General features: G+C 54.0%; 1 protein-coding gene across 4 annotated transcripts in view; it reads left to right on the top strand.

Annotated features, from left to right (window-relative positions):
- The window catches only part of DENND5B (DENN domain containing 5B), a 205,063-nt gene extending 192,314 nt beyond the window's left edge, over nt 1–12,749 (top strand). For all 4 annotated transcript variants that reach the window (XM_058283016.2, XM_058283014.2, XM_058283015.2 and 1 more), the window contains 4 exons: nt 5,223–5,305; nt 5,420–5,546; nt 7,122–7,296; nt 8,279–12,749. In XM_058283016.2, the coding sequence (XP_058138999.1) occupies nt 5,223–5,305; nt 5,420–5,546; nt 7,122–7,296; nt 8,279–8,462 (569 nt within the window). In that variant the 3' untranslated portion in view covers nt 8,463–12,749. The remainder of the gene's footprint in view (nt 1–5,222; nt 5,306–5,419; nt 5,547–7,121; nt 7,297–8,278) is intronic.
- Nucleotides 12,750–14,002: the final 1,253 nt, after the last annotated feature.

Below are 14,002 nucleotides of genomic sequence, written 5' to 3'. Positions count from 1 at the left end.
ATTGAACTTAGACCACATGTGATGTGAGAAGCCAGCGCTCAATCACTGAGCCACATCACCTCCCCTGGTTTTTTTGTATGTTTGCTTTTTGCCTGTTTTTGTTTTTAGGAGGCACCAGGAACTGAACCCGGAACCTCCCATGTGGGAAGCAGGCGTTCAACTCTTGAGCCACACCTGTTCCCTGTCCTGTCTGTTACTGATTCCTGGTTTCATTCCATTATGATCTGAGAAGGTGTTTTGTATAAAGTCACTCTTTATATTTTCTGAGAGCTGCATTATGCCCTAACATGTGGTCTATCCAGGAGAAAGATCCATCTGCACTTGAGAAGAATGTGTAACCTGCTGAGTTTGGATGCAATGTTCAGTATATATCTAACTCGTTATCATATTGTTTAAGTTCTCTGGTTCCTTGTTGATCTTCTGTCTAGTTGTTCTTTCTAATCTCGCAAATAGTGTGTTGAGGTCTCCAACTCTTACTGTAGTGATTTCTATTTCTCCCTTCAGTTTTGGTAGAGTTTGTCTCATGTATTTTGGGGCATCCTGGTTGGGTGCATAGATATTTTTGACTGTTATTTCTTCCTGGTGGATTGTCCCTTTTATTAATATATAATTGCCTTCTGTATCTTTATAACTTTTTTTGTGTTTAAAGTCTGTTTTGTCTGATATTAGTATAGCTACAACTGTTCTTTTTTGGTTACTATTTGTGTGGTATATCTTTTCACAACCTTTCACTTTCAACTGGTTTGTATTTCTGGGTCTAAGGCTCTTACAAGCTGCATATGGATGGCTCATGGTTTTTGAATCCATTCTGTCAGCCTATATCTTTTGATTGGTGAGTTTAATCCATTCATATTTGATACTACTACTATAAATGCACTATTTACTTCCACCATTTTAGTCTTTGGTTTTCATCTGTCATATCTTATTTTTGTCTGTCTTTTTACTCTTTTGGTTATCCTTTCTGCTGTACTTCCTTCTATACTGTCCTCCAAGCCTCTCTTTGCTGTCTTTTTCTTTCAGACTTTAATACTTCTGTTAATATTTCCTGCAAAAGTGGATTCTTTTTTACGAACTCTCTTAGTTTCTGTTTGTTTGTGACTATTTCATACTCACCTTCATATTTAAAGGACAGATTTTCTGAATAAAGAATTCTCAGCTGGCAGTTTTTCTCTTTCAGTATCCTTATCATATCATACCACTGTTTTCTTGCCTCCATGGTTTCTGATGAGAAATCTGCACTAAGTCTAACTGGGCATCCCTTGTATGTGATGGTTTATTTCTCCCTTGTTGCTCTCAGAATTTTCTCTTTATCTTTGATGTTTGACATTCTGAATATTATGTGTCTTGGAGTAGGTCTCTTTGGATTTATTCCTTTTTAGGGTATGCTGTGCTTCTTGAACATGTAAGATCATCTCTGTTGTGAGAGGAGTTGGGAAATAATCAGCTTTATTTCCTCAGATACTCTTTTATGCCTCTTTTCCCTTCTCTTCTCCTTCTGGAACTTCCATGACACATATTGTGTTTTATTATATCATTCAACTCCGTGAGCCTCTGCTCAATTTTTTCCATTCTTCTCTCTGTTGTTTTCACTCTTTAATTTCAGCCGTTCTGTCTTCAGTATCACTTTTTCTTTCTTCTGTCATTTCAAGTGTGTTATATGCCTCTAATGAGTGTTTTTATCTCACCTATCATGTCTTTCATTCCCATGAGCTCTGTTACTTTTCTATTCAGGTTTTCCAGTTCTTCTTTGTGCTTGCTGAATATTTTCTTGATGTCATTTATCTCTTTATCCATATTGCCTTTCTACTCATTAATTTGTGTGCATCTCAATTAATTGTCTCAAAATCTGCATCTCTTCTGGGGCTTTGATATATTCCTTTCCTTGGGCCATGTCTTCCATGTTCTTTCTATGGCTCGTAATTTTTTGCTGATGTCTAGGCTTCTGATTAGGCTGGTGGGTTTACTCAGATGCTCAGTGTCTCTTTTGTAGGGATTTATTGGTGGGAGTCTGTGTGTTACTGCTGTTCTTTGATTCTTGGTTCAGCCTGGATTGTCTCTGTTAGTTGCTCAAAACTGGGCAGTAGACCCAGTAATTGATTGCAGACCCACTTCCTAGGGCCTTGGGGAGGGAGGCTATAGCCAGAAAAAGCCTCTCCTATCTATTTACTTTTAATTTCTTCACATGCATTTCCTTGGTCTGCCAGCAGACGGTGCTCTTTGGCAGTGCTCTCAGTTCCATGCCTGGCTGGATTATTCTCTGCAACATGGACCTGATCTGTGTGGTGGAGGAGCCTGCCTGGAGGCCAAGAGCCTCCTCTCCCGATTCCTCACAGGCAGTTCTCCTGCCCTAGCTGGCAGCCCTCCTTTTCCCAGGTAGGAAGTGGCTCCACTCGCCTCTGCATCCTCGACAGCCAGTCCTGGTCAGGGGAGGGGGCTTGGAGGCTGGATCTCTAATCCTGTGCTGGCTCCACGGCCAACAGCGGCGCGGCCTGGAGGGCTCCTGGGCTCAGCGACCAGGTATGTGGGTCAGAAGCCGAGTCAGCCCGGCTGCGTCCCCCTCCCCTCTCCTGGAGAGTGGGTATGCGGCCTCCTTGTCTGGAGCCGCTGGGCCAAGGCCTGAGAGCTCAAAGCCGCCTGCAGGGTGGGGGAGGCGCCCGCAGTAGCAGCTGCAGTGTCTAACTCACAGTTTTGCCATCGCGGTTCTTCTTGTTGGCCCCTCTCTCTCCTGGCCAGTGTCCAGCCTTCCCCTAGTGTCCTAAACACTAGATTTTTTTCCAGGCCGTTTCTGCCTTGTCCTCTCGCCTTTTTTCTGGGAAAGAAGAGAGTCCTGTGTCTTTCTAATCCATCATCTTCCCAGAAGTCCCCTGCGTTATCTTCTTAGAGTTTTATGGGTTTAGCTCTTACACTTAGGTTGTTAATCTTTACAGCTAATGTTTGCTTATGGTGCGAGATGTAGTAGTCCAAGTTAAATCTTTTGTTGGTGGACATCGTTTTCTCAACACCATTGCTGAAGAGGTTGTTCTTTCCCCATCTCATGTACTTGCCAACTTTGTCAAAAATCACTTGGCCAGCCGAGCAGGTGTGGCTCAAGAGCAGTGTGGCTCAAGCAGTTGGGCGCCTGCTTCCCTCATGGGAGGTCCCAGGTTTGGTTCCCAGTGCCTCCTAGAGACAGAAACAAACAACAAGCAAACAAAACAGGAGGGGAAAAACCCAGCTCAGGGGAGCCTATGTGGCTCAGGGGTTGAGTGCCAGCTTCTCACATAAAGGGTCCCAGCTTTGGTCCCTGGCCCCAGTACCTGAATTTTTTTAAAAAATTAATTTACCGTGTATGTGTGGGTCTGTCTCTGTACTTTCAATTCTGTTCATTGGTTTTTGGCGGATTCTTGTAAAGATACACATACGCTTAGCACTTGATCCAACAGTCCTGTTCCTAGATATTTACTCAAGAGAATTGAAAACATATGGCAGTTTCCAGGTTTTGTTCTCAGATGTTCATGAGCTTTATTCATAGTAGTCAAAAATGGAAACAACCCAAATAACTATCATCTGGTAGATGAATAAACAGACTGCGGTAGATCTTTTCCATGGGATGCTATTCAGCAGCATATAAAATGAACAAGCTGGACGGAGCGTTACGCTAAGCGAAGGAAGCCAGACTCAGGAGACCACATTCTATATGATTCCATGTATGTTAAATTCTAGAAGAGGCAAAATCATGATAGAAAGCAGATGAGAGAGAAGGGGCTGGGAGCTGTGCTAGGGGATTGACTGTGAAGCAGCACAGAACTTTTCAGGTTAATGGAAATGCTATCATGATTGTGTTGGTAGATTCATTTGTCAAACTTACCAAATTGCACACTTAAAATTGGTGAGTTTCATTGTATGTAATTATACCTTAATTATGCTAATATAAACTAAAAAAAATTTAGCTCAGTCAATCCAAATTATTACAGCTTCAGAATCAGTCCAATTTCATGGGGTATTACTCTTTTGAGAGGCCTTATCCCCATTTTTGGTTAAATTTTCTTTCCTTGCTTAAAAAGCAGAAAATAACAAATAACCTAAGACACAGAGATGGATAAGTTGTTACTTTCTCAGCATGCATGCAAGGTGATATTCAGAGAACTAAACATCTTAAATCACTTTCAAAACGCCTTGATCAGTGCAGGGGTCTTTTGGAGTGGATAAAAGCTTTCAAAGGAGATGCTGATGTTTAAAAGAGAAAATAACATTCAGAAAAAGGTGAAAGTGAAATAAAGAAACCGACTCCTGGGAACCGAAGTGCTGGGGGTCAGTGCTCGGCCTAAGAGCTTGTCCTAAGAGGGTCCCTGTAACAGCCTGTGAGCCTCAGGGCGGGGACTCGAGTTTCACCTGAAGAATAGTTCCATGTGAGAAAGCCCTCCACCAGTGTCCACTGCAGAGTCTCAGACACCAAAACCTACAGTCAGCTACAGTTTGATATGTGAATTAGATTTAATTTCTGATCACAAGAAAATAGCAAAATTAATGATTTTTCTCTGGGCCTAGCGGAAACCCGGGTTTTCTGTCGTGTTTTCACCGTCCTTGGGGCTCGGGTCCCATTCAGGCGGGAGGACGAAGCAGGGCAGGCGGGAGGGAGGGCAGGCGCCCGGGCCGGGCCGGCTTCCCGCCGCGGGGCGCTTCAGCTCAGCGGAGCGGCCGGCACGGAGCTCCGCGGGTCAGACGGGGGGCGCCGCGGGGGGGGGGCACCGGGCGGGGGCGCCGCGGGGGGGGGGCGCCGGGCGGGGGCGCCGCGGGGGGGGGGCGCCGGGCGGGGGCGCCGCGGGGGGGGCTCCGGGCGGGGGCGCCGCGGGGGGGGGCGCCGGGCGGGGGCGCCGCGGGGGGGGGGGGCGCCGCGGGGGGGGGGCACCGGGCGGGGGCGCCGCGGGGGGGGCGCCGGGGGGGGGGGCGCCGGGCGGGGGCGCCGGGCGGGGGCGCCGCGGGGAGCGCTTCGTGGCGGGCGCACACAGGGCGGCTGGGCCCGAGGGCACTGCAGCTCCGGGGCCCCGTGAGGCCTGTGTCCCGTCTAACCGTGGAGGAAGCGCAGACAGACGGGGGAGACGCTCGGCCACGGGCGCGGGTTGCGGGGAGTGGGGCTGGGACCTCGGGTCTCTGGACTCCCCCCGGGCCCCGGGGTCCCCGCACGTCCGCAGGCGCCTGGCTCCTTCCCTCCCGCGAGCGCCGCGCTGCTCGTTCTCTTCCAGGGCCCAACGCTGGGCAGATCCAGGAGGGAATTGGAGAAGCGGTGAACAACATCGTGAAGCACTTCCACAAGCCCGAGAAGGAGGTGGGCGGGCTGCGCGCGCGTGGGGCGACGGCGGGGAGGGCCCCGGGTGGCGGGAGCTGGCCCGCCCTCGCCCCCGCGCCCCGGGGCTCCGCCGCCAGCTGGGCTGTGTTGCAGAGAGGAAGCCTGACGGTGCTGCTGTGCGGAGAGAACGGCCTGGTGGCCGCCCTGGAGCAGGTGTTCCACCACGGGTTCAAGTCTGCCCGCATCTTCCACAAGAACGTCTTCATCTGGGACTTCATAGGTAAATGTCGCGGATGTGCGTTGTCACAAGGCCACGGAAACGTTCCTTAGAAAAGTCAAAGGCCCAGGGATTCGAGGGAATAGAGACTAGTGATAAGAGGGCTTTGGAAAATGGCCGTCAGGTGAGTAGCGCCCTTGTCCTTCCCCGCGAGCAGTTAACGGTGCCTGCGCCGTGCGGGCGCTCGGGTGCTCGGGCGCTCGGGTCGGGGCGCTCGGGAGCTCGGGCGCTCGGGCGCTCAGGTCGGGGCGCTCGGGTGCTCGGGCGCTCGGGTGCTCGGGCGCTCGGGTCGGGGCGCTCGGGTGCTCGGGTGCTCGGGCGCTCGGGCGCTCAGGTCGGGGCGCTCGGGTGCTCGGGTGCTCGGGCGCTCGGGTCGGGGCGCTCGGGTGCTCGGGTGCTCGGGCGCTCGGGTCGGGGCGCTCGGGTGCTCGGGCGCTCGGGCGCTCGGGTGTTCGGGCGCGCGGCAGGAGCCACGCAGGCACCCTGGCGCTCTGACGCGCCGGGGAGGCCGCGCACAAAATGCGCGCGGGCGGCACTTCCGGCCTGTGTTCCGGGGCAGCGCCGGTCTGGAAAAGTAGAGCGGGGGACGGGAAATGCCGTGGGGAGTGCGTTTTTAATCACCTTTTTACCAGAGACGTTGTAGGTTTACAGAAGAGTCGTGCAGAAACCACGGGCTCCCGTACCCCACGCCGGCTCTCCCGGCTGACGCTGGCCGGGAGGCGCCTCGTTAACGCTGGCGGCCGGCTCCGCGGTCGTCGTGGGGAAGGGGCGCTCGCAGCGGGGCGGCAGGCTTTTGAGATGAGGCGTCTGAGCAGCCTAAGGAGAGGGGTGGGCTGTGACGAGGGCCAGGGCGAGCCCCCAGGCGCGAGGCGGGGGTGCCGCGAGCGGATCAGGGAGGAGGGCGGCGGGCTCGGGCCTCAGGGCGCGGCAGAGCCTTCACCGAGGGCCCGGCCCGCGGCCAGAACACGCGCCTCGCGTGGCTGTGTGAACGGACTTGACGGCAGTTCCGTAAAATTTTGCTTCCTCGCCCCCTGCCCACGTTTCAAGCTTCAGCCGTGTGGATCTAGAACATTCCGTCGCCACACACAGCTGCGTTGGTCAGCACGGCTGGCGCCTGGGACGCCGGGACGCCGGTGGGGAGAGGAACGCGCCGCGCTCGCCCGCAGAGGCCTTGGGCCGGGGGCTCCCCGCCCGCCCCGGCTCGCGGGCGCCTCTGCCCAGGGCCGCGGCTCACTTCCGGGCAGGGCCTTGTGTGTGCTCCTGGTTAGGCCTAGAAGGTTCCGACTTTGACCAGTACGTTTATTCTTGATTTTTTTTTGCCGATTTCCATTTCGTGGAGGCGTTGTAAAGAGCGGAGTACGGTCTAGAGGAGCGGATGAGCTCGTGGGCACTCCCTGCCCTGCCCCGCGCGGGCCGCTGGCGGTCTCGGGCGGCCTCGGGCGGCCTCGGGCGGTCTCGGGCGGCCTCGGGCGGTCTCGGGCGCTGACGGTGCGCGGTGCCGCCTGCGCGAGGCGGGACTGAGGAGCGCCCGGCGGCGCGCCCGTGCGCGGCGGCGTGAGCGTCCTCGCTTCTCCCCAGAGCGCGCGGCCGCCTACTTCGAAGCCCCCGGCGGGCCCCTGGACCCCGAGGGCGACGACCCGGCGCCGAGCTCGCCCTGCAGGACCTTCTGCCGCTACGTCGGCGCCGTCAACGCCGCGCCGCGGAGCGTCGGGAAGGACGGCAAGTTCCAGATCCTGGTGTGCCTCGGCGCACGGTAGGAGGCCAGGCGGGCGCCGCGCGGGGCTGGGGCGCGGAGTCCTGCCAGCGCAGGCCCCGCGGGGTCCGGGGCGCCGTTCCCCGCGGGCTGGGGGGCTGTGGGCCGCGTGCGCGGGGCCCCCGCCCCGCCCGCCCTCCCCCGCGTCCCGCGAGGCGAGGGAAGCGCCCGGGGAGCTGGGAGGTGCCGCCCCAGCCAGGCAGGGCAGGGCCGGGCTCGGCGAGGCCCAGGAGGGGAGCCGCGCCCGCGTGTGGCCTCACCAGCCAGGCCCCCGCGCGGCTTCAGGCCGAGTGCCCGGCCCGCGCTGCGAAGCCTTCTCTCCAGGCCGGCCTCGTGCCCGTCACCGTCTGAGCGGCATGGGGATGGCCTGGTTCATCTACAGCAGCTGCTCAGAACCGGGGGACGGGCGCGCAGCGCCCTGGAGACGGGTCCCGGGCTGGCGGCGTCCCCTCCTGAGCCCCTAGAGCCGCGGGGCGCCGCAGTCGCCAGGGCGCCGGGCTGCCCGGGAGCGGGTCTGCGGGGTCAGGGGCCAGCCCTGCGCGGGGCTGATGCGGGAGGAGCGTGGCCGCCTGCAGAGCCCGCGTTCTCCCTGGAGGCCGCGGCCGTGCCCGCCCCGCAGAGCCCTGACCCCGCGCGGCCCCGCGGCCCCCGGGGCCCCTCGATGTCTCCCTGCCTGGCTCTGCTCCTTGCCTGTAACGTTGAAGGAGTCTTGTTTTAAAAGCTAAATCCTAGTATTGAATGTAGTCCTTTTCCCAAAAGGTCAGTATCTTTTGGCCTGCCCTGTCACAGATGTCTGAATAACAGTCCTATGACAAAAAGAAAATGGAAAGCCTCGTTCTGCCTCTTTCTAACACTGTTGAATCAGAGTAGAGAATTTTCTGGCGAGGCTAGGCTTTGTGGCCAGCTCGTCCAGGCTGCTCTGGAGGCGACAGGGACCCCGAGCTGGCGGGAGAAAGCCCACTCCTCTCTGCTTGCGCCCTAGGGACGGCCTGCTCCCCCGGTGGATCCCGCTGCTGGCGCAGTGTCCCGCCATCACGCGCATGTACGAGGAGCGCGCCCTGCTGCGCGACCGCTCGGCCGTCGGCGCCCTCGTCCGCATCCTGCGGGCGGTGCAGGACTTCAGCATGGTCCTCGAGGGCTCGCTGGTCAGAGGCGTGGCCGTGTAGCCCGGCCGCGCGGCCCCACGACCCTCACCGCAGCCCGGCAGACGCCGGCGACGTCCTTCGAACCCGGAGTTTAGTATGAAATAGAGTATTTTCATGTGTTAGATGTGTGTAAATACGCTATCTTCTTTAAGAAATTATATTCCCCAATAAGATACTTTTCTTAGATTGGATATTCCTGTGACTAGAAGTAAGTAGATTAAAGCGGGGGCGGCCTGGCCTGGGGAAGCGTGCTAGCCAGGGAGGAGCCGGGAGACTTGGCAGTGGGGCTCGGGCGCCGGATCCTCCGTCCAGGTCACGGGGACCCGAAAGTGCTGTCGCGGCGGCCAGCACGGCCCGGCCCAGCCCTGGCGTCATGACTGGCGGTGGCTTTGCCTGCTCGACGGGCCCCTCCTCTGGGCACCTGCTCAGCTACAGGCCGTTTCACGCATTGAGCTGTGAGTTGCTGTCTCCATTCACCCTAAGACGAAGCTGTAATTCAAATATTTTAAACACTGGACCCCCGGAGCTGGGCTGAACTCGAGAGCGCGCCCAGAGCCCTGCGAGGCGCTGCTCTGGGGCTTACACCTTCCTTATCCTTCGGGAGGAGAAGCTAGACCAGCGTCCTTCTCGGCATTCCCATTGCTCTTCCAGGCTCCTGGAGGCGGTGTGAATTTTAGAGTGTGGGCCTCACAGCCGCCGAGCTCGGTCAGCTCTGACAGCACAGCACGCCCAGCGTGGCCGCCTGAGCTCCGCGCGGCTCTTTACCTCTTAGGAGAACCCTGGGCCCTGGCTTTGCTGGTTTCCAGGCACCCCTCTCTCCGCATGCCCATCCCCCTCAGGAAACGGCCCGAGGCTTGAGGAGGAGGAGGCTCTGTGTGGCCTGGAATGTTTTTGTGAAAGTATCTGTTGACCATGATAATGCAAATAACTGAATGTAAGAGAAAGAATGGCCTCTGTCTGGGTCTTCCACACGAGCCTCTGTGCCTCTGTGAGAAGGGGTGACATGTAAAGCAGCTGGCCCCAGGGAGGTAGAGGCCACCCCAGCACAGACGCACAAAGCAAAGCAAAACAAAGGGAACAATTTCGAAAGAAAGTTGTGAGTTACTTTCCAGTTTGGTATTCTTTAAAAGGAAGTTAAAATGTGGGGCCAGCTGGTTAGATCAGCAGAGCTCTGAGCGTCCAGGTCCTGGGCTACGTCGCAGATATGAATTTCAGGACCCGCCACAGGCCCGGCAGCGAGTACAGGCTTCCCGAGGCAGGAGGGCGAGCAGCCCCAGCCTCGAGCGGGGTGCGGGGCGCAGGGCAGGCGGGGCCCGTTGCTTCCCACCCCCGTCAGCCTGGGGACCAGCAGGGAGGCCTGCGGGGGGCGATTGGAGCTGCTTTTGCGCCCGGGAGTTTCAAATGGCCCCTGACCAGGTGGGCTTCCACAGTGATGTCACAGCTTCCTTCTCCAGCAGCGCCTTCCCTGGGGGGCCGTGCAGGGTCTTTATCCCGACAGCCGCCCCCTACTTCCCACACTGACCTCAGGTACCCCAGCCTCCACCCTTCGTAGGCCCCAGGACTTGAACCCAGCGTTTGCACCCTGGCCGTTACCAGTGAACCTGCCTCGACCGTGCGCTGGGGCTTATTCCCAGCCGTGGCTGAGAAACAGGCCACCAGGGCCCTGGGCTCCGGCCGGAGGAGGACGCCGTGACCACGGCCTCTGCCTCTGCCCGGCTCTGCGTCGAGCCAGGCGGCCAAGGAGCATCCCTTCCTGCGCTGTGCCTTAGAACTCGAGGCGCCTGGGAAGGCTTCCGGGGACCCCTGGGGTAAGGCGTGCCCGCGCGGCCGCGTGTTTAGGGCAGGACCTGTTCACCGCAGGAGGTGGAGGCGGGCAGGAGCCCGGTGCCTTCTGGATCTTCTCCCTCAGGCCCTGCTGCTGATGGACCCGGCTGGCTGCTGGGGCTGTCCATCGAGCAAAACCTTCCCATTTGGTGGATGCGAGGAATTGGGATCCGAGAGAGAACATGCTCAGCTCAGCCCAGCCCAGCTGGTGGGTGGCGGCACGGCCTGCATCTGTGCTGTAACACAAGAACTAAAGTGATTCCTAGTGTTTCCTCTCCTTTCGTGTAGGCTAGCACGTGTAGCGCTGCAAAGCAGAGGTGTCTCCTGAGCATGCCTGCCCTCAGCCACCGGGGACCCACAATCTCCCCGGGGCCCCGAGCTGCCCGGAGCCTCGCTGCCCACTCTGGGAAACATTTCCAGTGTCCAGTGGCAATAAATTTTGGCCTTTCAGAATGAATTTAATATTTGGAAACAAAGTTCTTAGGATCCAAATCTGATGAATAAAAAGGATGTTTACACTGAGTAATAATGGAGTTTGGAGTCACGAGAGAGGTGTGAATATAAAAAAATAAACTTTTCTTAGGTAGCTTAGAACTGTCTCTGTGCCAGTAACAAAATATTTTGAGCAGCAGTAGCAGAAGCTCTAGGACGAAAGGGCATGGCTTCTCAGGGTGGCTTTTGAGAGGCCGTTCCCACTATTTTAATTTTTAAAATTAGTAGTTGCTTTATAATTACAACTCATGAATTTAAATAAAAATCAATTCTTAGTTAACTTTTTCTTCCTCAAAGTAAAATGCCTGGGGCCATGATTAGTATTTTCACGTAATAGCAGCTTGAGAAGACATTGCTTTAAAATTAAATTGCCAAATATATTAACTCCTGAAAAATTTATTTCACAAGTGTTGTTGGGGTGGCCTGAGCCCAGACCTCACCCTTGATGGCCCTGAGGCGCTCACGCTGCTGCTGCTGCTGCGTGAGGCGGAAAGCTTCGCCCTGATCCGGGATTAGAAAGCCTGAGACTCCTGAGTACTGGAGCAGCGTGAAGTAGGAATCTAGGCGGGAAAAAAAGAGCCTGCTGGGTGCAGAGGGAACCCTCCCACCCCAACCTTCCTTCCCACTGAGTTGAGAGTCTGATACAAGAAACAGCCTAAACCTTGGAGAATTTTGTGATTTCCCTCTAATATTTATTTTGTTTCACATATTTTACACCCTTTGTAGCCCTGTCTTTAACATGTCTTTATTATTATATTTTACTCACTTTAAGGAACTTCTGTCACTGTATGAATGTTGGAGGGGAAATGCTGACTCATTAATATTCCTTTTTGGGCACTAAAGCACTGCTGTGTGTGAATGTAAGGGAAAGAAAGGGGCTGAGACCATGCATATCAGTTTGTGTGTGGTATAGGCTGATATCCCTAAGATAATTTTGAAACAGGATGCAACAGGCAACAAACCAGAACCTTAGATCCCAGGGAAATGCTGATTTAACAACATTGGGAGTGTAGCACTTCATAATGAAATGTCTTCTTTCTGCTATGTTTTCAGAAGATTATTTCCATTTAGGGAACCGTGAGTATTTTCTCTCTGAAGTTTACAGAAAAATAGTCTATTCTTTTCACCATAATGAAAAGACAATCCAAACCTTCGCTATTTATATTTCAGTATTAACACACTTCATCGGTTGAGAATGAAGTCTTGAGCCCGTCTCTGCTTTTATAAAATGAATCCTATTTCCAGGTCATCTGTGTCTTTTGAAGTCCCTCTTTCTTCTATAGTATTTGTTATATTACTATTTAGCATAAACAGGAAGAAAACAAAAAAAAAAAAATACTAAACTACCAGGTCCCTTGTTCCTGTTAATATATATTTACAAATCTCCTGACTCAAACTGATCTCCAAGTTCTTTCTGAGAAGTTGCTGATGTGGTGTGATGAGCAGACTCCCAGGAGAGGCTCGTCCTCCAAGTCCTATTAGAGCCCAGTTACCCATCTGAGGACAAAATGAAGATCATATTGCGCTCTTAACAGGGAGTGGAAATCCCCCGGCTGAGGGCCGCAGCGTGTCCTCAGGCCATGCGGGGCCGTGCAGGTCGTGCAGGCCCCTGGGGCCGGGCCATGAACGCATTATGCAGGCATCCAGGCTGCGCTGCAGGCACAGGAGCGGCGGTTAGGGTCCTGTTAGTCACAAGTGGGAAGCAAAACACCTTCCGAGGTACACTTGAGCCATGTACAAATGTGCCCTGTGTGTCCTTTTAAAAAAAGAGCGTTTAAGTTCTCTTGTTTATTTCTTTGTATTGTTAACATGCATTGAACTGGATTTTTTTTTCCCTCATCTGAACATAATATAAATTTTTAAGAGTATTTTGATGTCAAGCACTTTAACATACATATCATTGAAACTGATGTGGGTTTTTCAGGTTTTGGAGTACATTTAAATATGACTTTTCATGCTTTGTTCTTTACAAATAAAACTGTGGGATTGATACTTTGTTTTGCCTTCCTTATTGTAGAATCTTAATACTGAGGGGTCAGAAAGGAGAAAGATAAAATCAAAGCCATTATGGAGTAAAAATACAGCTTCCTGGGCAGCTAGCTATCAAGAAGGGATAAAAGAAAAGAAAAAAATAGAACACTTCTTTCCTACCATACAGCAGAAGTCAATTCTTGGTGGCTTGGTGGCATGGCTTGGTGGCTTGGTGTGTGCCGCTGTTTGGACCCCAGACAGGCGTGTCCTGCCGGCTAAGGCGTCCCCGTGGCGTGAGCCGGCTGCCAGGAGGACCTGCTGAGGCCGCGGCGGGGGCGCCCTGTGCCTGCCACGCGCGGAGGAGCCGAGGCCGCCACGGCTTCCAGGCCGCCACGGCTTCCGGGAGAGAGCAGCGCCCTGCTGTGCCTTGACCTGGACGACTTCCCAGCCTCCAGACCGCGAGCAAATACGCTGCCACGTCTTAGGCTGAGCCATTTAATGGTATTTGCTTGAGCAGCCTGGGAAACTGAAATGACTTAAATGTCGAAGGCAAAACAAAATTTTTAGAAGAAAATATGAATTGGGGAAAATACTGAAAGCATTAATCATGAAGGTAAGTGCAGGGAAGGGGATGTGACTCAAGCAGCTGGGTGCCGGCCTATCCGGGGAGGTCCTGGGTTCGGTTTCTGGTACCTGCTAAAAAGATTAGCATACAACAAACACACAGCAATTGCAAAACTAGGGGAGGCAGAGAATAAATAAATCCTTGAACATAAAATGAAAAGATGAGCAGACACAGAGCACACAACAAACAGCAACCACAAACAATGGGGGGGTGTGAATAAATCTTTAAAAAAAGGTAATAAATTTGACAATGTTAAAAAGTAGTTTCTGGTCGTCAGAAGGCACCATTAGGAAAGACAAAACTCTAGACTTGGGAAATTTACATTGTCAATCCATAACTGATCATCAGTATGTACCCTGAAAACAGCGTTCTGTTCCCATAGGGAAAGTGGAAGGCAAAGTAGTTGATCAACAAACAACCATGGGTTGATTTCCCACTGTGAATTACATTGTTTTAGGTGCTGGGCATAGAGCTGTTTAAACACAACCCACATCAAATTTTGGCCGTCGAGAAATTTGTATTCTAAAATAAAGAGGAAATAATAAGCATAACCAGTAACATATAGTGAGAGAACAGTAGGCGGCAGCAGGGGGAGGGGGGTACGCTTGGGGCTTCCAGAACAGACGCAGGGGTCAGCGATGGGCCAGGT

Source organism: Dasypus novemcinctus, chromosome 20 (assembly GCF_030445035.2).
Source record: "Dasypus novemcinctus isolate mDasNov1 chromosome 20, mDasNov1.1.hap2, whole genome shotgun sequence".
NCBI lineage: Eukaryota > Metazoa > Chordata > Mammalia > Cingulata > Dasypodidae > Dasypus > Dasypus novemcinctus.
The sequence above is the reverse complement of the archived record's forward strand: the minus strand, read 5'-3'. Positions and strand labels throughout refer to the sequence as shown.